Raw genomic sequence first — 20960 nt, 5'->3', positions numbered from 1 at the left:
CACATAGCCACTAGGAATATGAGTCAGCCAGGAGCTTTAATAAATAAAAGTAGCATGAATTTGCAGGGTTTGAAGGACAGCTCAGTTTGGCTTGGATGCTTCCTGCATCTGATGATTTCTCAGACCTCTTAATCTGTTTAAAACTGGTTGTTTTTTTAATCCACAAGTAGCCTCCCTTTTAATGTCTCTTCCTTCCTATATTTCCCGAGTAGCTTTTCTTCTTATGCTTTCTTGGATTCCTTGTTACGGTTACTCGGATAACGCATGTTATTTCAAGCTATACAGTGTAATGTCAGCAGACGGGACGGTAGGAGAGGGCTGCCAGCACAGTGCAGGCTGTACCTTGCGGCTGCGCCTCAGCCGTGACCATAACGAGCCCGGTGAGCGCGGCTGCTTAATTGCATCCTTGGGGTGCCCAGCTGCCGGGGGTCTGGCGGCAACAAAATTCGCCAGATCCCCGGGGGAGGAGAAGGACATCAAGGAGGGCACGGGCCCCGCGTAGCCTGGTGTGCAGCCGTCTCCTCCGTGGCCCGGCAACACTCACGGCCGTTTTCTGTCACCGCTGCCTCAGCGGGAGAGGAAAGCTGAGCCAGTGCCCAACACGGGGTCCTGCCTAGCGCCAGCGCACGCACCACCGCTGCCCGAGCCGACACGGCTCAGCTCGGCTCTCCCGACAGGCCCCGGCCCGCACCACCACCCGGCGCGACCTCCCGCGGGCGGGGAGACGCCTGAGCCGCCGCCGTTGGTCGGTTTGAACTGCCGGGCGCTGCCCCTCACCGCCCCCGGGGGCGGGCAGGGGGAGGTGGAGCGGGAGGTGCCCGCCGGCCGGCAGGGGCGCTGCTGGCGGCGGCCGGGACTGCTCCCTGCGGCCGGGGCGGAGTGAAGCGGACGGCGGCTGCCATTCCTCGGCTGCGCGGCCGCCTCCTCCCCCTCCGCCTCTTCCTGGCCGCGGCGAGAGCTGTGCTGGCAGCGGGGAGGCGGCGGCCAGCTCCCTGCCCGCCATGGCTATCCGCAAGAAAAGCAACAAGAACCCGCCGGTGCTGAGCCACGAGTTCATCGTGCAGAACCATGCGGACATCGTGTCCTGCATGGCCATCATCTTCCTGCTGGGGCTCATGTTCGAGGTGAGGCGGCACCGGCGACACCGCCCCAGGGGCTTCGTCCCCCTTCTCCCCTTTCCACCGGGGGCTCTCGGCGCTGGGCGGGGAGGGCGGGGGGTCCCGATGAGCCGCGGGAAGGGTGGGCGGCGGGTCGCTGCGGCTGCTGCTCAGCCCACGCGAGCACCTCCCGGCGCACCTGCCAGCTAGCCCACGCCCTTCCCGGGCCGCGCCGTCCTCGACCCTCTCGCCCCCGCTGTGCGCGGAGAGAGGAGCCGATCTCCCTCCCCGCCACACGGCCGGAGGAGCCAACGCGGGCGCCTTTCCCGCGGCTCGTGCTCCCGGACCCGGCCCCTCGGGGAACGCCCTCTTCCCTGTCTACGGCCCGGAGAGGCGCAGCCCGCGGCTGCCGCCAGGACCCTGCTGCACTGCCCGCCTGTGAGGGGAGGCCGTGCCCCAGCACCCCCCGCAGCGCGGCGCCGCCGTGAGGGGACGGGGCGAGGGGAGGCGCGCTTCCTCCCGCGGCGGCGGGCAGTTCCTGCCGCCGGCGGGGTTACGTGGCACTCGGAGCGCGGCGGCCGGGGGAGGAGTGTGTGGCCGCAGTCGCACCGCGGCGGGGCGGGGGGGGGGGCGAGTCGGGGGAGAGGCCCAGCCGTGACAGTCGATCCCCCGCTCTTTGTGTGCGCGGCCCCGCTGGGCCCCGCCGACACTACGGCTCCCGTCAGGCGACGCGGCGGGAAGGGAAACAAGCGGTGACGTGTACGTGCGGCCGCTGCTCGCCGTGTGGGGGGCGCACGCGTGGGCCCCTTTCCCGCGCCCATCCTTGGCGCGAAGCGAGTTCCCCGGGCACACCACGCCCCCACAGACCCCCGGGCCGCTCGTCACCTCATGGGGCTCCCGGCGCTAAAAGCGGTTTGAGGAGCCGCTGGCCCGGGGGTCGCGGCTGGTGCCGAAGTTACCTCCCGCCTCCCCCGTGTGAGATGGGGCCGGTGCGGCCGGGTCTGACAGCCGCCCAGGGGAGCTCGGGCCTGGCTGAGGGCCGGCCCTGCTCCATGGGGCTGCCTGCAGGCCAAGCGCTCGCGTTGGGCCCCCGTGTTGGATGCAGATGATCTGAAATGTGCCTTTTTGGTTCTTCTCAGTTGCCTTCTGAGAAAACTGGAAACACAATTTACCTGGGTGGCTTCCCAAATGTTCTCAGTGGTGTCCCATCAAAATAAGACACTTCCATTTTCTTTTTGGTAAATGTTTCTGTGTTTTTAGCATTTTAGCCATTTGTTTGGAGTTGTGGGCCTTTTTTGATTACATTGGTGGTTTTCAGAATAATTTCATCCAGCTGTTGATACTGCTCAGCACCAGAGGCCAGTGGAGTTAGGAAACACATATGTTTATGGAAAGAAATAAAAATGCAGACAAAGAAAGCTGTTAAGTTTGGGTGTACTATCAAAAATCACCAAGACTGTCCTTATATGGTGGATTTCTGGTGATTTAGATTAAAGAGATGGACTTAAGCCATTACTTTTCATGTCTACTTCTGGCTATTTACAGTGTTCCTGGTAGGGTTGGAAGTTTTGGGAGGAGTGGATGTGCTGAAGTGTCTTATTTTCTTTTCTTTCTTTTTTTTTTTTTTTTTTAAATCCAGGTTGTTTTCTACCCCAGCGTATAGAGGGGCCATATGCTTTTGTTGGTACAGATGTAGTGTGGCTGAGAAGATTGTTGCATTTTTTTTAAATGCTTAGATACAGGTCTTGGAGATCAGCTGCTGTAGTTAAAGTTGGTATGGTGAGGTGTTTATACTGCTCGACTTGTGCAGCTGATCAGGACTTGATGAGTAGCTGACAGAGCCTTCAAAGGGCAGTTCAGAAATGACTGATGTTTTGAATTGTCCTCTGAAGGCTCCATGATGAATAGGGAGCCCTGGGCAACTTCACTAACACAGGTAAACTAGTTGGATTCCCTGAAATTACATGGGGTGAATGGTCTACTGTGTGGTCAGGGATTCCTAAAACAATCTAGGGCTTGTTTACAGAGCACTAGTTTTAACAATAAATTTTATTTCTTGTGAATAATAACTGCTGGTAGTAACCTAATCAGTATCTTCACATACTCAAAAGTACCCTTCCAAGACTCATAAGGGGTTTGATCTTTTGTTTTTGTAGTGGTGGTGGTGTTCCTTGTTGATCCTATAAATGCAACAAGGATGCTAGATTTTTACAGCAATGAGAAATGATCAGATCGTAAATATTGTAAAGCATGGTTATTTTTTCCTCTCCATTAAAACATGCTTATTCCTGTTGGGATTCAACAAAGATGTGTTAAAGTTGAAAGACAATTTATGTTTATTGACAGACGGGAACTTGAGGTCCTGCTTATTTATTGGGGTTTTTATAGTATGACCCCCACCACCCCATCCCCTAAAAAAGCCTTTAGAACAAACTTTTTTCCTCGCTCTCTTTTGTTCATTCTGCTTTTTCTTATTGTCCATTGTAAAGAAGTAGTACCACTACAGCTAAATTTGATTTATTTTGTTTTATACTTCTTGCCAAAGGATGCCCAGGGTCGAAAAAATGCTAGTTGTACTGAGTCTGTATGCTGCTGGCCTGAAATGGTTTTCTGTTGTCTATCCCTTTTCTCACATGTTCCAGGTCACCCACAGGTTTGTGAATACGATGTTAACCTTCAAATTTTGTCAAATTAAAAAGTAGTTCTACCTGGAGTTTATTTTCAGCCACTGCTGCATGCATCGTGGTCTAGAGATTGCATTATATGTATTTTCTGTTAGTGTAGTAATACAGTATGGACTGGAGAAAGAATTGCAGCAATTGTTTTTGTTTTAATGTTGTAGTTGTGACTATTAGTCGTTTTTTGAGGATATTTCTTTGAGGAGATTGAGTGTTCTGTAAACAAACCTATAGAGATCATGCAATGTGTTCTGCCTCTGGAAAGTCAGGTGAAGTGGTGTGATAATGTGAGTTGATCAGTTTTATGGGAGGGGACAAACGTGCTGGGGAAGAGCGTTAAAACAATGGGCAAATGTTTTCAACTTAATATAAGTATTTCTGTGAGAATTTATTGCGCTTTTGTTTTTTCACTTTCAGATTACAGCAAAAGCAGCTGTCATTTTTGTTACACTTCAGTATAATGTTACCATTCCTGCCACAGGTATGTATGTTGCAGGAGGTTAGTTATGAGACAGTGTATTCAGACATTATTAGTATACCTTACTTTCTAGACTGAGGGTAAATGAATTCGTCAATTTGAATAGATAATAAGCAATTTTAAAGGACTTCACTTTATTTTTAGTGAAACTTCATGTGAATTAATTAGGTTGGGGTGATGTTTCTGTTCTGCTGGATTCATCATTAGTGCTAAAAGACCATCAGTTTGGTAGATAAGTTCACGTTAATTCTTATTCTGGTTTTGCAAGTGACAATGTTTACTAGTCAAAGTGGGGAGATAGTTTAACATAATTTTACTGGCTCCTTTCAGTGCATTTAGGTAAGCTTTCTAAGTGCACTCAAGTTTTCATTTTTATAGTACATCTTTGCAAAGTCAAATTTAGTATGTGATGTGACAGAGAAGATGACTGTAAACAACCTAGTGACCTAGGTTATGACAGCAGTGTAACTTGACTTCTGTTTGTTCAGCTGACTACAAACTGCTTCTGCCTGAAAGGTTTCACTTTGAGAGACAAACTTATTAGCCATTAAACCGTTTTGGTGCCTAACAGTTAGTTCTGTTTGTCTTTCAGAAGAACAATCTGCAGAAACAATCTCTCTCTATCACTATGGCATCAAAGACTTGGCTACAATTTTCTTCTACATGCTTGTAGCAATAATCATACATGCTATAATTCAGGAGTACATACTGGATGTAAGTACAAAATATTAATTCCTTTCATCAAGATAATTGTGAAGTTTTAATTAGACTTTAAGGCTATTAAGGCTTTAAGGCTATTAACTTTAATGCAAAAGTTTACTTTTAACTTACTTTAACTGTTAAAACATGCATTGAAACTTTTAGCACAGTTAATAGATAAATGTTAAACATATAAATAACAACAGACTTTTCTTTCAGAAAATTAACAGGAAAATGCACTTTTCAAAAACAAAGCATAGCAAGTTCAATGAGTCTGGGCAACTTAGTGCATTCTACCTTTTCTCCTGTGTTTGGGGAACAAGTATTCTTGTCTCTGTAAGTATGCTTTCTCTTTGTATTCTGAGCTTTCAAAAACTTCACTTATGATGATGATAAATAAGGTTTTGGTTTATTTTTCTGTTTTCAGTTAGTTTTAAAATTAAAGCAGGAACAAGCCTTAGGGATTCTGTGCAAGTTTTAGTCATAACTGAGTATGAAGTCCAGTAGTGTTAGTGTTGCTCAGTCAGAGTTTATTTACTATCAACTGACCAAGGAAAAACTTCTAAACTCTATTATAGTACTTCATTCTCTGTATTTTTTCTATGTCAGCTTAGTAGTATAAAATAAGTGTTCAAAAACTATCATACATAGCATTTTGGCAGCCTAGGGAATGGGCGTATGGACAGAGTGCTCTAGGCTCAAGCAAGCGTGTGCTTTCGATTGGCATGGTCTTTGCTAGTAGCTGTTTATGTGTGAGCTTAGTTTAAAAAAAGGGAAAGAGTGTGTTTTCGTTGTTTGGTTTTTTCTTTCCCTTAACATAATGACTCCTGAAAAAACTTTCTTTCTCTTAATTAAGCTGAAAACTTGTCAGCAGTTCACAAGGAAAGGCTTACGGCTGTAGTAGTGATGCTAAAATAACCTCTGTCTCATAAGGACATTCTGTCTCGAATGAATGCTTGGTTTGTTTGGTTGCTTTTTATTTTCCTAAGCCAATACAGCTGTCTTTTGGTTTGGGAGTTTGGTGGGGTTTTTTTGTTTTGTGGGGTTGTGGTTTGTTTTTTGTTTTTTTGTTTTTTTTGTAAAAGGAAATTCATTAATCTGCAGCTTTTACTTGTGTATGTAGATGTGTGCACATTTATATGTACACATACGCATATACATAAATACACACATGTATGTTAATTCATTATTTCTGACTAGGAAGTAGCATCTCTGAGAGTTCATTGGGATTTTTTGTTTGTTTTTGTAGGAGAACTATATATCAGATCCAACTTCTCTGTGGAGGGACTACCCGCACACTCTGATTCCGTAAGGCCTCTTCCTTAGCGGATTGTTGGGGAGAGGGGGAAGTGTTTTAAACTTAGGGTGTGTTATGTACAATCTGTGTAGAATAGATAGTCTGTAAAACTATACTAGTCACTAGTGTATTTTCACTCATATTTATGGAGGAACTTGATTCTCTGTCAGTTTGTAGCATACAGAGTTTTCCTTCTGTAGACTACTATGTAAAGAATTAAGTTTGTGAAAGTTTTGTCTTAAAGATTTTGTTTTAAAAAACTTGCTTATGAGTTGGCTGGCAGGAAGGATCAATGTTTTTCTTTCGTTAGAGACAGTGATTAAATGTGTTCACTAGAAAGCTTCTGAAGTGTTTTAACTTCATTAATAAAAAAATAATATTTTTCAATTCTTGCTATATTGTACAGGTTTCAAATGAAGTTTTTCTACATCTTACAGTTGGCATACTGGTTTCATGCTTTTCCAGAATTGTACTTCCAGAAAACTAAAAAAGTAAGTTCAAAATGTAAATTGAAAGAACGCCAAAGCAAGCAACCTGAACAATGAAATAGTTAATTTTTTTTGGACTTCCAGAGTAATGTGTTACCCTAGATTTCTTAACCTGTTCTTATTTGTGTTACCCACTTTTCCTGATGGACTTTTGGGTGCTCAAATGTTGGTGTGTGAGAAGGTACATTTTTTTCTTTCCAGTTAAATCCTGTATTTCTAATTGCAGTAAAATTGCTATATATCTGTTCTGTAAATAAAAATTACTAGTGTTTCTTATCTACTAAAGTAATTTTCCTTCAAGCAAACAAATGTGAGATTTTGTTTTCCAGCTCTCTTTTGTTTCTTGTAATTAGTAGTCTGAATAGTCTCATTGAAATCACAGTTGCTTCATGAATCATTATATAGGTGTAAAATATAAGCAGTGAATAATTTTGTAAATCCAGGGAACATTAAACTCTGGGATTTGATTTAAATACCACTGTCTTCAGCAGAAGTTCTGGTTAGCCACATACTGAGATGTTTTTCAATGCTCAGTTTTTAACAGCATCCTTTTTGTCCCCGCCAAGAGTTTTCTCTGTTGTGGTTCTCAAAACTTTTGAGCTTACTGGAGACTTTTTGTAGCACACTTTTTATCTTGCTGGACCAATATAAGTAGCCTTTTTGCATGATTTTGCTCAGGCTTATTTTTCACATGCAGTTTACTTTTTAAAGATTTCTGTTTTAAACTGTTCAACGTGGCTTCACCGAGGGGGCAAGTCATGCTTGACTAATTTAGTGGGCTTCTACAGCAGAGTGACTGCATCAGTGGATGAGGGAAGAGCCACCGATGTCAGGTACCAGAACTTCTGTTAAGGCTTTTGATATGGTCCCCCACAGCATTCTTACCTCTAAACTGGAAAGGGATGGATTTGATGGTGTTGTAGTTTAGCCTCAGCTGTCCACTAAAATCACATGCTGCCTGCTCATCCCTCCATTTCCCTCGGTAGGATGGTTAATAACATTATTTTCTGTATTTGCTAGCAACAGTGTGCTAGAATCTTGGATGATCTTGAAATTTTAAAGTAGATGCCAGTACTCAGAAACCTTTTCATTTTGGTTCACAGACTGTTATTTTATTTCTGTAGCAATCTGACAGAATCTGATGGGCAGCAAACATTCTGAATTGTAGGAAGTTATCTGATGATACAGTAATGCATACCAAATAAGTATTGCGATAGCTAGTGCAAATTCACAGGTCATATCAAATACGAGTGAGCCCTGTTTAAAAAGCATCCTTTTCATGTTTGATGCATTTTCTCATGGTATGTGTAAGATACCAAATATTATTGGTAAGTAAGCAATAAGTTATGTGTGGAATTGGACAATCTAGGCTGAATAATTTGGTGCCAGAACAGGCCACATTAAGGTAGCTGGTAAACCAAGAAGAATTTTGAAGACTAGGGAGTAGTTTGTAATAATATATGACATTGTACAATAATGTATAATATTATGTATAATGCATAATTACTTTTTTCCTTAATAGGAAGATATCTTTCGCCAGATTGTCTACATTGGACTTTATCTATTCCATATTGCGGGAGCCTATCTCCTGAAGTAAGTCAATTGTAACCCTTTGCTGACTTCATTCTGTCTTAAACATCTAACAAAATGTCTGAATGTTTGTTTTATTTGTTTTGATAGTCTGACCCATCTTGGACTTGTTCTTCTGGTATTGCATTACTTTGTTGAATTTCTTTTCCACATATCCCGTCTTTTCTACTTCAGTGATGAAAGGTACCAGAAAGGGTAAGTAGCCTTTATCTTTTAAATTCATGTAATTTCTGTCTCAAAACCTTGTGCATTTAACTAACCAGAAACCAAAATTAGAAGGAAGCCAAACAGTGTTGCCTTAGATGCCACAGTTCTCCAGAATAATTTTAAAATCACTAAAACATCTATTTTCTACTTTGTCTGTTTAAGTCAAAGTAGTAGCAGTGTAAAATGAAATAAAATCTTGTAATATGAGCCAATACTTTAAAAAAAAATGTTGAGAAAAGAGCAGCATAGGTTGCTTATACAGCTAGTTCTACAGGAACTGATAACACACTCATGTTTGAAAGTAATGGAAAGCACTTTCTGTTGAGTAGAAATTAGTTTTCAGAACATACTTTTGTACTTCTGGTTTGTAAAAAGAGATTGTGAGACAGGGCTTTTCTTGCTTTTTATTTTCTATGAGTATTAGAAATCCAAGGCTAGTTTAGGATAAGTACAAAATAATCAATTTAGGTAAGTTCTTAAATTTCAAACAAATTCACGTGGTGAAGAGTGAACATTTGCATTGTTAGTACTTGTGTTGTGAATGGAAAATTTGTTTAGTGTTTGTGGTGTTTTTCTTTGTAGATTTTCACTCTGGGCAGTTCTTTTTGTTTTGGGAAGGCTTCTCACCTTGATTCTCTCAGTCCTCACTTTTGGCTTTGGACTGGCAAGAGCAGAAGATCAGCAGCTGAATTTCAGTACTGGAAACTTTAATATCCTGGCTGTCAGGTACAGTAAACTTGGAACAGTTCTTAAGCAGGAGCTGTAAACCTGTGTTAAATACACAATATAGATGATATGGTTTTAATGCCAGTAATTTTGAATGCTTAGGTGTTTTCTTGCAGTCAATGGGATCAATAGGAATAGCTTACATGACAAACTTGTAAGGCACAGTGAAATTAATTGAAGAATTTACAGTCTGCAGCTGAGAAATCGGACTGCTCTTTTTTTTTTTTTTGCCAGAAGAAAACAGAAAAGGAATATATCCAATTACAGAGATCACTTTCAAATGTTTTGGAGTTAGTGAATTGAATTCTAGATACAGTTGCAGTGAGTTTATCTGTAGTGGTCAAGGCGTTATGCCCAGAGCATCTTTGGCCCTGGTTGAAGATTCCTGTCTCTTTCTCTGCCTTTATTGTGGCTCCTATGCATGCTGTGTGTTAGAGAATAGAGAACTTTCCTAACATATGTGATGCAGAATGTTCAGCCAACCACCTGGCCTTTTTATGAATTAAATCCAGAAAAAGAAGTTATTGAAACCTTGTCAATATCAGCACTACCCTGCAGAATTGCTACTCAGAACGCAAGACTCTCTTAAACCATTTCCAGCTGTTACCACCTGATATCTTGAGAGTAATACTGAGAAAACAGAAAACAGGAAAGAAATTTAGTATTTCCCAGTTTTGATGAAGGGGCAAAGGCTTCACTCTCACTGTATATTTTAGTTTTGTTCAGCTGTGCTAAACCCAGTCACGCTCTGTGAGCTGAGTCTTTCATGGCTTAGAAAATGGATGTTACTAGGAAGAGGCAGGGGAAGTCAGAAGAAAAAACCCTAAACAAAACTGAACTATCACAAATTCATGTTGTTTAGAAAGAATCAATAATGTGTTTCAGGAAGCTGAGTAAAAAGGCAGTTTATGACATGCAAAAAAATATATGAGGTGGTGTTCTACTTTCCTTTTGCATTCAAATAGTGAGTTAAACTTACTGATAAACCTTTACCTGTGTTTTGTTTCTAGAATCAGTGTGCTGGCCTCCATCTGCATGGCTCAAGCATTTATGATGTGGAAGTTCATTAATTTCCAGCTTCGGAGGTGGAGAGAGCATTCTTCTTCTCAGCCTCAGTCAGTGAAAAAGAAGTTCGTATCAGCTAAAGGAAAGAGCTCCAGAAAAGAAAGAGGTTTGTATTTTAAGTTTTTCTGTTGCCTTGACTTCGCAAAAGCAACTTTAGGTAATGGAAAGCCTTTTTATGTTTAACTTGCGAGTGAGATGACTCAGTTACAGAAACAGTATTGGTGAATATATAATGGAGGTTTTTTTGATTAAAAAAAACACTGTATATTAATTGTTTGGGGTTTTTTTTTCCTCTTCTAATTGACTGAATGAATTACCTTTTCTTTAGTTAATGCAATGTGAGATTTTAATTATTGCTAATTATATTACTTGAGCAAAATGTATCATGCTTACGTTTTGTTCCCTTATAAAAAGGGAATAGGCATATTTTTAGATCTGTTTTTGTAATCAATTACTTCTTGCAGTGAATTTCAAGCTTGTTTTTATTGCCACTGAATTCTGAGGTTTTAGGACAAGAGGTGGTTAGATGATCCATCAAGGGAATAGGTTTATGTTGGACTGTTTTTATAAAAGTAGAATTTGTATACTTCTTTGGGCACATAACTACTTACTGCTCTAAACCTGTGTAGAAGCATTTGGAAATGAACTAATCATTCCAGATTTTACCTCTTGATTATGTCATGCTCTTTTTATGAAAAGGGCATGAAAGACAAACTGAATGCTTTTTCCTACAAGAAAAATTCTGTATTCCATAAAAAAAAAATCCACACACTTCTGTATTTCTGTTGTACCAACAGTTAAACTTGTATGTATTTAATTGCTAGTTTGAATAACTTCTGCACTTTTAAAAAACTGCTTAAGTCATTTCAAAAGCTTATTTCAGCATGATTCTTTAGTAGCAGTCATGTATTGCCAACCTGCCACTTCTTGATATATTGAGCGTGAAGACCATTTGCACTGAGAACTGAGTGTCATGGTCAGAGATCAATTCACTGATTTGTTTTGTTTTGTTTCCTTTCCTTTCTTTCTTACTTTATACAGTATTTCTGTAAATCCTTTTGATCATTTGTAATTATCACAGGTTGGCTTTTATGTGGTGTTGAGGTTTCTCGTTTTCATTAGAAAATATGGTTGGACTCTTTTAATTGAGTGAAGGTAGTTTCTTAAGTACATGTCCTGCATAATCAGAGCTTCATGTTTATTGCATCTTACTGTGTTTTTGTGGAATTAATTTAAATCTTCTAGGACAGATATTTTTAAAGCATAAACTTAAATGGCATTTTAATGAGTGAGTCAAAAATGTAGTAGCTTTTAAAAATCTCTTAAATTGTTTCATTCATGTAATTTGGTGAATTTGCTGTTTTTCACCCAAGTTCAATGGAGATTTGCAGGTGGTAAAGGAATAAGGAAAGAGTCAGTTAATTGGAATTGTGGTTTAATTCACAAAATAATTGAGCTGTGCCTGTCTTTAAAGACTGGGGAATTTTACAGCTTATTTTAAATGGAAAGAAAATAACTTTAGAATCCAGAATGTTAGTGTTGTTACAGATTCTTCTGTTTTGAAGATTCCTGTAATGTTATTTGTTTAGAACACTTGCACAGGATGCAGCAAGACAGTGTTTTTGAAAGAGTAATATATGCAGTTAAACTCTTTAAAACAGTCTTTTTTTTCTTTGTGATTGGATGGATTTTTGGGAGCCAGGGCACAATAAAATGTTTTACTTTTAGACTGTGCCAAAAGCAAGAAATGACAGTAGAAAAATCCTACTTGTGATGTGGGTGGGGTACCCAGGCACATGCTGATTCTTGTTCTTTGTTTTACTTTCACTTGTTTTGACTTAACTGCTTAAGAAAATATGATTTCAGTTAGCTGGCTTGGATCTAACTCTTGATTTAAACTTTAGTACTTTATTTAAAGTATCCAAACACCACCTTATATAGGCTTGAAGTGGTGGTGTCATTTACAACCAAATGTGTTGGATAGACTTTGACTGTTACTATGTGACTAATTGGGTTCCTGTATGGTCTCATTGTCATGTTTCTGATTTTTATTTTTTGTTTTAGTGCTTGTTTGTATAAATGGGAGCATTTGGGTGTAGCGGGGGGGAGGAGGAGATCAAGAGTTGTTTTTTGTGGATTGGCCACACTCTATGGTGAACTGCAGCACATCTGCAGATGGGAAACATTAATTTAACCAATTATTTGTACAAAAAAACCCACAACAGTTGCTTGAAGTCAGAACGATACTTCAAGTCAGAGCAGAGATGTTAAGCAGCAAGCATGGTAGCTGGCTGTGCGCTCTGCTCTTCAGATCCATTCTATAAATACAGTTACTGTCAGGCAACATTTCTGCTTCCTTGGGTTGTGGTGACACTGAAAAAGGGGGATACTTTTATTTCAAGATGGTATCATGTTGGATCTGTTTTACTATAAGTCATGTGCATTATAAATCCACAGATTGTGGGTCGTTTTTCTAGGGGAAATTTCTGCTGTCAAATGGTTGCTGTGGTACTTGAACAGATTCAAACTCTCAAGGTCTTTAAGTTGGCCCAAACAAGGGATAGAAGTAGAATGTTGCACCTGGGAACACATTCTTGCTTTGTGTTCTTAGATAGGTGCCTGGTCTTGTGCTTGAACTCTTTCCATGTACACATACTCACCTCAAATCTAACGAGTGTTTTACTTCTGTCCATCTCATCTACGTAAATATCTTCATCAGAGCATAAATAAAAGTATATACTTTAACATATAGAACTGAAAAGTATATGTGTATAAAGATTTCCTATATATATGAAAAACTTGTAAAGGTAAGCAAAGAAATGTAATTTTAGCGAGAATTTAAATACAAAATAGGTGAGATGCACGGTCCCCTGGCACAGGTCTTTATAGTATATGTACTGTATGTCTCCAGAATTTCACCGGTCAGTCTCATCTACAGATTGAGTATTTTACTTTTTAAGAGAATATCTTCTAAAATACTATAGTGGGTCTAGATTTTCAGTCTGGATGTATATAATGCACACATTTCTGTGTCTGGCCATGTCGGCAAACTGGACTCGATTGTAGTAAACTTTAAATTTTGCACTGTGTAAAAACTTGATTATACTAGTGCGTTAGGAATTATAATGATGAGGTTTAATGAAGACCATACATCAGAAAAGAAGTTAAAAGACTGTATGGGATCTACGAAAGTGTAATAAAATATAAAGCGTCTCATATTTCAAAAATGTTTTCTTCTTTTTTCTAGAAAATGGAATAAATGGAACAGTGACCTCAAATGGAGCAGACTCGCCTCGTAGCAGGAAGGATAAATCCTCGTAAAACTGGGTTTTATTAAGTTAATTGACTAATGTCCCCAAAGAATCTGCTTTTTACATGGATGGCCCTTCAGCGCTAGAGATGTTATGGATTAAAGGAAATACAGTTCATGTTTTTTGATTATTGCTGTTGTTTTGAGAAACTTTTTTTAGAAGCCATTTTGACTAAGGAAAAAGGGTTTATCTGTCTTCAAATACTTGTGGGGGGGAATACAACACTTTTTAAATAACATTGACACTTTTTTAAACATTTATTGTGATGAAATAACTTCACTTAATGAGGATCACTGTTGCAATGTATTATTTCCTTCCAGTTTTTGTAATCTTGGTGATATATGCTGTTCTACCAACTTCACTTTTTCCAAGTTCTTCAAGAAGTATTGCAAGGTTGAAGTAAAAACTCAATATGCATTTTCAGATACTCTGGCTTTTCAGTTAATTGCCTTGATTCAAATTTACAGTTCAAATTGGGATTCTGAGACCACACCAATAAACCTCTATTTTGTAGTTATTGGCTACATAATGTCTGCTCTAAGAATTGCCCCATATCATTAAAACAAAGCTGAACTAATTGGAAATGTTGCAGAGTCTTATTGTTTGTTGGTTAGAAATCTGTTACAAGGAACAAAAAAACTTTCTTGAGATGTAGGTTTAGCACTTGAAAAATAGAAGGAAGTGTGTATGGTCATAGAAAGAGTTGATTTGGGTAGCACTGTTTACTCCTGTGTTTTTGAAGTGTACGTATCTTGCAGAATTAGTGTGTGTTGGACCTTCTTTGAAAACTTGTCTGTCTGATTTTAGAGGGTGGCAGTTCTTACCGTGTGTTGTGTTTGTTTTAGGAGGCATTTAAGGCTCCACGAAGAGGAAAATTTAGATAAATGGGTGAAGTTATGAGAAACATTCCTTTATTCTACCTGCTTTGCTTTGTTTCACTGCTGTTAGGAAATAGCTTGATTTCTCCTATATATATATATATTTTTATGAAAAAATATTTAAAAGCTACAGCTTCTGAAAACTGATTTATTGTGCCCTTTACTACAACTGGAAAAATCTTAATTTAAGAATTTTTCCATTATCTGTCTCTCATAATTGTATTCAACGTGAAGATTTCTCCGGTCTATTTTCCAGTTTAAGATGCAGTTAATGTTTTCTCTGTACCATTTCACTTGAGAATGAGTTAGAGATTTAATTCAGTCTTAAGAAGTTGCTAAATTAATCTTGCAAGTCAACCCAAGTATTGGACTGCTTATTGATTGAGAGCGGTAATTATGAGCCATGAAGCTGATAAATAAAATAGTTTTAATTAAAAACTGTTACTATAGCTGAGTTTATACCCGAGAAAATAATAAATCTACATTCTGTATCTTCTACAGTTTGGTTGCTTAGTATACAGAATAAATGTTTCTAGTACAAAATCTTCACTGCAAGGAACTATCCATTCTTCAATTGTTGAGTGCTCTTTAGAGTTATTGCAGTATAACTTATTAGATGTTTGGGGTAATTTTAATCGCAGTTCTTGAGTACTTGCTTCACAGCTTCTTAGTGGATTTGACAGAACTGGACTTGCTTAGCTTGAGAACCCTGGGGCAGCACACCCTGTAATACACCCAGGCTGCTCCAGTGGCAGTAGCTAAACCATGTCTTGATTTGAATAAATAAAACTCAAGTGGTGAAACTGAATCTCTCTGATCTGGCCACAAAACTGGAAAATTGGAACTCGAAAATGTTGAGGGAAGTGAATATCTGTTACATACTCACTGCACAAAATCATGTTTCATATCTTATGTTTCTAAAAAGACCTTCATGGATTTTGTGTGCCTTGCTCTCAATTTGAACCTTAAGCCAAAAGGGGCAAATTTTTAAAGTTTCTACTCTGTTACTTTGACTTTAAATCAGTTTGCTTGTAATATCTGGTAGTACTGACGTTGTCAAAATCACAAAGGATGGAGGAACAAATTATGAAGGGAGCGTTTAAGGTACTGCTTGAGATCTTTAAGACCTTTCAGAGTCCAAGGGTTGTAATAATTGTTTCCCAAAGGCAAACTGTTTCTTGTGAACCTCACTCTTTGGCACAGTAGTCTTGAAATTTAAACTTCTAAAAACTTCAAAAGAGTGAATTCTTGCCTGCTAATACTAATGTTGCTTTTTGTCTCCTTTTGGCCTTACAGACGTTCTTGGCCTTTGGACTTTTAAAAAAGCACTTTTTTTTCCACTTTGACTTAATCTTCATCCTTGCCTTATGGGAATTGTTGCTTTCTGCCCGGTAATAGAGAATAATTTCAGTTGTTCTAGAATTCGGGTAGAGTATTGGAAGCCAGGGTCTCTTGTGTTATAATTAAAAATACTTATTTATAATTTTGGATCAGGCAAAAGCAGTAACTTTTAATTTGCTACTGTGGGGTGGACACCCCCATTGATTTAGAAGATTTTGAGATTCTGTTTCCAGTTTGATGTTGTTTTGACATAAGATTCTTCTTTGCCTGGATAACTTCTTTTGAATTGCTTAAAACTGTTTTTTCAAATGTTATTGCATTTTGGCTCTTTGTGATCTGGGATTCAGTAAGCTGGAAGAACATCAGCTGTCTAATCGTGTTTTCTTCGTTATGAAATGAGAAAAATTAGAAATGGAAATGACCAAAGAGATCATGATTATGTTCCTATGCCTAACAAAATTTTTGCTTAAGCTGTAATAATTTATTGTGCTCAGTTACCACGTCCCACAAAGAGGCGGCTTTGTCCACTTAGATGGATTTGAATTGAGTAATTCATAGAGACTGTGAATAAGGTTCGTTGGGTTTGTTTTTTGTTTAATTTTGTTTTAGTTTGTTTTTGTTGGGTTTGTTGTTTGTTTGTTTTTTTTCAATATATTAAACTCCCTCCTCCCTGTCCCATCTTGTCAGAACTTTCCAAGACTTAAAATAAATTACTTCAAGCCTTTCCCCCCCCCAAAATGTATGTTTGGTTTACATGCCAGAATTTACTATCAAAACCAGTGTTTTACTTTTACTAAGTAATTATATGTGACTTCAATGTATAAACAAGGAACGCACAGCAGCTGAAAATAATTTTCAGAGTTTTTGTTTTTATCTCAACACTTTCTCCTCTTGAGTGGTTGCAGAGATTGATTTCTCCTGTGTGAATTATTTGTGAACTTGGCTCTTTGGAAATACTGCTTTGCAGGTGATCCCATCCCCAAATCTGGGAATGATCAAGGATTTGCTATGAAGAGAAAATACATAGGTTATTTCTGCTGATGTTAGAATATACTGAAAGTAAATTAAGTATGGTGGGATAATGCATTTAGAAAATCAGTAGTTTTTTGTAAGCATTTGATATTTTTCCTGAATACCTTTTCATTTGAAAATTTTAGTTGTGTTTATGGAGTCACATTACCCAGAATTGTAATAACCAGTGTGGTACTTTGGTACAAGTATTCAGACTTCTGTAAAAAGGGTTAACACACATCTACAGTCCTTCTGCTCTTTGCAGATTTCTGATGAACTGCACCTGAGATAATTTTGTCAGAGGCAAAATTTCATATTAAAGAGAGCATTTTCACGCTTATGCCATGCTGAAAGTGATGTAGGTTGCTGCCAAAACTGGGTTTCTGTCCCTTGCTTTGTCTAGCCCAAGCCTTTCTGGTTGCATGGTGAGCTAGATCTGGGAGATGGTGCAGCTGAAAAACAGCTTGTTTATGAAGTTGTTTTTCCTCCTGGATTCATTGCGTGATAGTAATTCTGGAGGTACACAAGTATTTATGTACAAGCAAGAAGAAAAGGTGCAGGGAAAAGGCCAGTCAAGCTCTAAGGCAGCTACCTTGTTCGACTGTGCCCTTGGTTGAAAATTATACTCTATTACAGTATGAGTTGAAAGATCTCATTGGAAGCCTTCCCCTCATCAATACCAGACGGGAGATGGTCTCTCTGGTAGTTCCTATATGCCAAATATTTGGAGTCTTAATGGATTTTTGTCATATATTGTGGAGGAAGGGGAGATACTTGATATGCTTTACTGTACTGGGATAGATACCTTTTGTCTGACATTGTTTCGGGGTTTCCAAGCAGTGCAAGATGATACTGGTGGTGTAGATACAGGAATTCTTAACAGCCGGGAAACTACAGGCTTTTTGCTTTTTTGGTGTGGGATGATTTTTTGTCCACATTAACCCCTTATGTGTTGAAGTAGGTCCAGGTCTTCTAGACTGTAGGCCTGCCTAGGTATGTGGAGGGAAAGTTTGTTTGGTTTCTCTAATTTTGTTTCCCTGTTTTCAAGAAGTTCACCAGCTGTTTCCAAGGTCATACTTGGGTTTGATTCCATTTGTGACTCAGCCCTTTGGACCTGTCTTACAGAAGATGGAGACTGGCAGCTTCAATAGGCTCCCTGTGAAGTGTTGGTCATTGCTGTCCTAATTGTTCTCTATGGAAAATGTCAGTATTGAACAGACTTGAACAGTAAATAGGGACAATCGTAGTATTTGTAACATCAGGCCGGTGAGAGCCTGTGTAGAGATCCTGCGTTCTAGGGAGCTGTGGTTTGGTGCCTGGAGGCTGTAGTAATAGTCATCTTGTCACACAAATACTTGGGTTACCTCTTGCTCAGGGTATTCAAATGTCCTATGAAATTAAGGTGTGGGGAAAATGTAGGAGATCCTTTAAAAAGAATAAGATGCTTCAAAGGGCTGACATTAGTTATGTGTTCATCATATTGTCAGTTCTCACGCTGTCAGTTGTGGATTATCCTTAGAGCACTGCATCTGTCCATGCTTGTGTTTTGGGGATTTATTTTTTTTTTAATATATATATATTATAGGTTGTGGTGGTGGATGTCTGGCAGGTATCCCCTCTTCTCATTGCTCCCTGAACTACTCAGCTTAGGATCTGATAAGCCTAGTTCTTTACTCTTTAAGGAATTTGTTGTGCTCTTCAGAACTAAAAGAGAAGCAATGCAGGAGCGTTTCTGGATCAGACATGCAAGAAATAAGCACATTGATATGTTGGGCATCATCAGAACCCACTTAATGGGAACCAAAACTCTTTCAGATGAATACATTACGGTACAACTTGCGTTGCAATGTCATGTTTGGATACAGCTCATGCCCAGATAGCAAGTGCCTTTGTGGGTGGAGCAGAACTTCTATTGGCATCTACAGTTGTCAGTTCTCCTTGTGCGAACGCTGGTGAGGAGCGCTGGGCTGCTGCTGCAGTCGGCCTCCTTTTGCCTTTCAGAGAAGTTCTTTTGACGTTCACAAGACAAAAGGCAACAATTCTCATTTCAGGTTTAAAAAAAAAAAAAAAACATGCTACCTAGTTTTGAATCCAATACACTTGCTCTTGATCTCCGTCTATGTGTCCTGTCACTTTTATTTTAGGTTTCCACAAAATATTTTTATCCAGCTCAAGGATGGCAAGTCTGTGATGTGAGTGCCAGAAATGACAAGTCCTTTTTCTTCTTTTTTGTGTTTGAAACTCTTTGCAGAATCAGAGCAGCTAAAGTGTAGCTCTATAATTTGATAGCTTTTCAGTATTTGTTCTTGCTCCTTATTTATTGTGGTTAACATCAAAGGTCAGGCATTATCATGCACCACAACACAGTTGTCACTTCATTCCATGCACAAGGGTTAGGCAATTTGATATCCTGAAGTAAAAAAATGTATTAGTAAGTCTTGACTGCTGTAGCAGAAACTAGTATTTCTGGATGGTGGTGTATTTAGGAAACTGAGTACTTAAGATCTCTGAATCTCTAGACTGTAGCTTTGCTGTATAAAACTTGACAAATGATGGTCTAGCACCTGATCTTTGTCTTCTTACTTTGGTTATATATGTTGAAGAATATATCTTGTATTGTAATTAACTGGTAAAAATTCAGCCCATGATGAGAAGAATACTGTAACGGGGCAGGAATTTCAACTCTTAAACTCCAAACTAAAAGCCAAGCCAAAACTATCTTGTGTTCTCACGCAGGTGATTCCTCCTCTTTGTTTCTTGATTAATCATTATCTTTGTTTTGGTTTAGATTGTAAGTTCTTTGTGACAAGGGTTGTCTTTTGTGTGTGTGCGTGTGTATGCGCACGTGTGTGTACCCAGGGCAGTAAGGCCTGGAGCCCCGGTCTGTGGAAGCTGTAATAAGCAATCACCTTGTTATTGTTTTCCTGGATATCATAATAAAGAGTATCGAATGAAAACTGTGCTTGAATAGTCTGTTACAAAATTGGAGGCATGTGGATTGCATCTGGTCCTGCCGACAGCCCAGCAGTCGTGGAGAGATACTGCTCAAAGACAAATGCAATGTTCTGTTTGGGGATATTCACTTGAACTAGCGAACACAGAGCCAGGAAACCTCCTGAAGCTGAAGAGCAATGCCTTGTAACTCAGGCTGGAGGTGGAGCTTGCACAAAATTACCAGGAATTCAAGACTGAGTTTCTTGCCTTCTGTTAACTTGAGAAGCTGTGTTGGTCTTTCCTCTTGGGAAGGCGGGGTTTGCTGTAACTCTTCCGCAGTGTTTTGTATCCTTTGAGTAGTGCTTTCGAACTTGGGAACCATGAACTTGGGGAGAGAATATGAAAAACTGCACTGGGCAGTGTCCGGTGTGGTCTGGGAGTTTACTACTCAAATCCAAGTATCTCCAGCCTCTTCAGCTGAGCAACTTTTAAAGCCTTCCTAGACTTCAGCTTCACTCATGTAGAAGAGTAAAATTTCATGCAGTCTGAGCATGAACCTCTACACTGATCCGTGGAAGATCCAGGCCAGATAGTGGGAACTAAGAACTGTCACCAGAGTTAGGGCAAGCTGGAGTGTTTCTAGGAAGCTTTTGCCATGAGCGTTACCCTCCCATGGGTTGGATTTGCTATATGGTGGAGGGGTTGACCACAGATCCCAGCATGTCTGTATTCATTTCACCTCAAGATACATCAGATTGTTGGTTTTGAAGAACTCTTGAACTACTTAATTGTTCTTAAAACCTGCATTTGTAACTTGCAAATCCTCAGGTTAGCTGAAAGAAAATGTTAAGTGAAAATCAGTCTTCCATGAAGATGCATCTAGTTCTTGGTTTAGTTGTTAGGCAACATAGCTTAAACTGTAGCTTAAAAAGAAATTGTGTTAGAAAATCAATGGAAACCACAATTTTAAAAGGCAGAACTACCTTACTGGTGGCTATACCTGTCAGGTGACTAAGTGAACCATAGCTGGTGAGCACAAGCAGATACTGGTACCTAAGTGGCACCTAGGAGGACTGTGACAAGTCCTGCTTGATCTTTCCCCTGCTGCACCTCACAGAATCATCATCTCGCCCCAGTGCCATTGCCAGAATAATTTAGCA

The 20960-nt window shown here is 39.9% G+C and overlaps 1 protein-coding gene across 3 annotated transcripts; it reads left to right on the top strand.

The window, feature by feature from the left end:
- The first annotated feature begins 857 nt into the window (after positions 1-857).
- TRAM1 (translocation associated membrane protein 1) lies at positions 858-19823 on the top strand. 3 transcript variants are annotated; one of them, XM_065053759.1, is made up of 11 exons: positions 858-1124; positions 4193-4256; positions 4849-4967; positions 5172-5288; positions 6202-6260; positions 6656-6740; positions 8260-8330; positions 8418-8522; positions 9117-9260; positions 10271-10431; positions 13573-19823. In XM_065053759.1, exons 1-11 carry the CDS (start codon positions 1002-1004, stop codon positions 13644-13646), a joined length of 1122 nt encoding a protein of 373 aa, XP_064909831.1. In that variant the 5' UTR covers positions 858-1001; the 3' UTR covers positions 13647-19823. The 3 variants fall into 3 exon arrangements, with proteins under 3 accessions (XP_064909831.1, XP_064909830.1, XP_021142595.1); XM_065053758.1 differs by having other exon boundaries at positions 4846-4967; positions 13573-14220; XM_021286920.2 differs by lacking the exon at positions 858-1124 and adding an exon at positions 2242-2335 and having other exon boundaries at positions 4846-4967; positions 13573-14220.
- The last annotated feature ends 1137 nt before the right edge of the window (positions 19824-20960 follow it).

The sequence above is a fragment of the Columba livia genome, chromosome 2 (genome assembly GCF_036013475.1).
Source record: "Columba livia isolate bColLiv1 breed racing homer chromosome 2, bColLiv1.pat.W.v2, whole genome shotgun sequence".
NCBI lineage: Eukaryota > Metazoa > Chordata > Aves > Columbiformes > Columbidae > Columba > Columba livia.
The sequence above is the reverse complement of the archived record's forward strand: the minus strand, read 5'-3'. Positions and strand labels throughout refer to the sequence as shown.

Excerpts from the sequence above, each read along its gene's own strand:
- TRAM1 (XM_065053758.1), top strand. The coding sequence starts at position 1,002 with ATGGCTATCCGCAAGAAAAGCAACAAGAACCCGCCGGTGCTGAGCCAC. Across the intron at positions 4,968-5,171 it reads TTCAGGAGTACATACTGGAT|AAAATTAACAGGAAAATGCA; the intron begins GTAAGTACAAAA and ends CTTTTCTTTCAG. Across the intron at positions 8,331-8,417 it reads GCGGGAGCCTATCTCCTGAA|TCTGACCCATCTTGGACTTG; the intron begins GTAAGTCAATTG and ends TTGTTTTGATAG.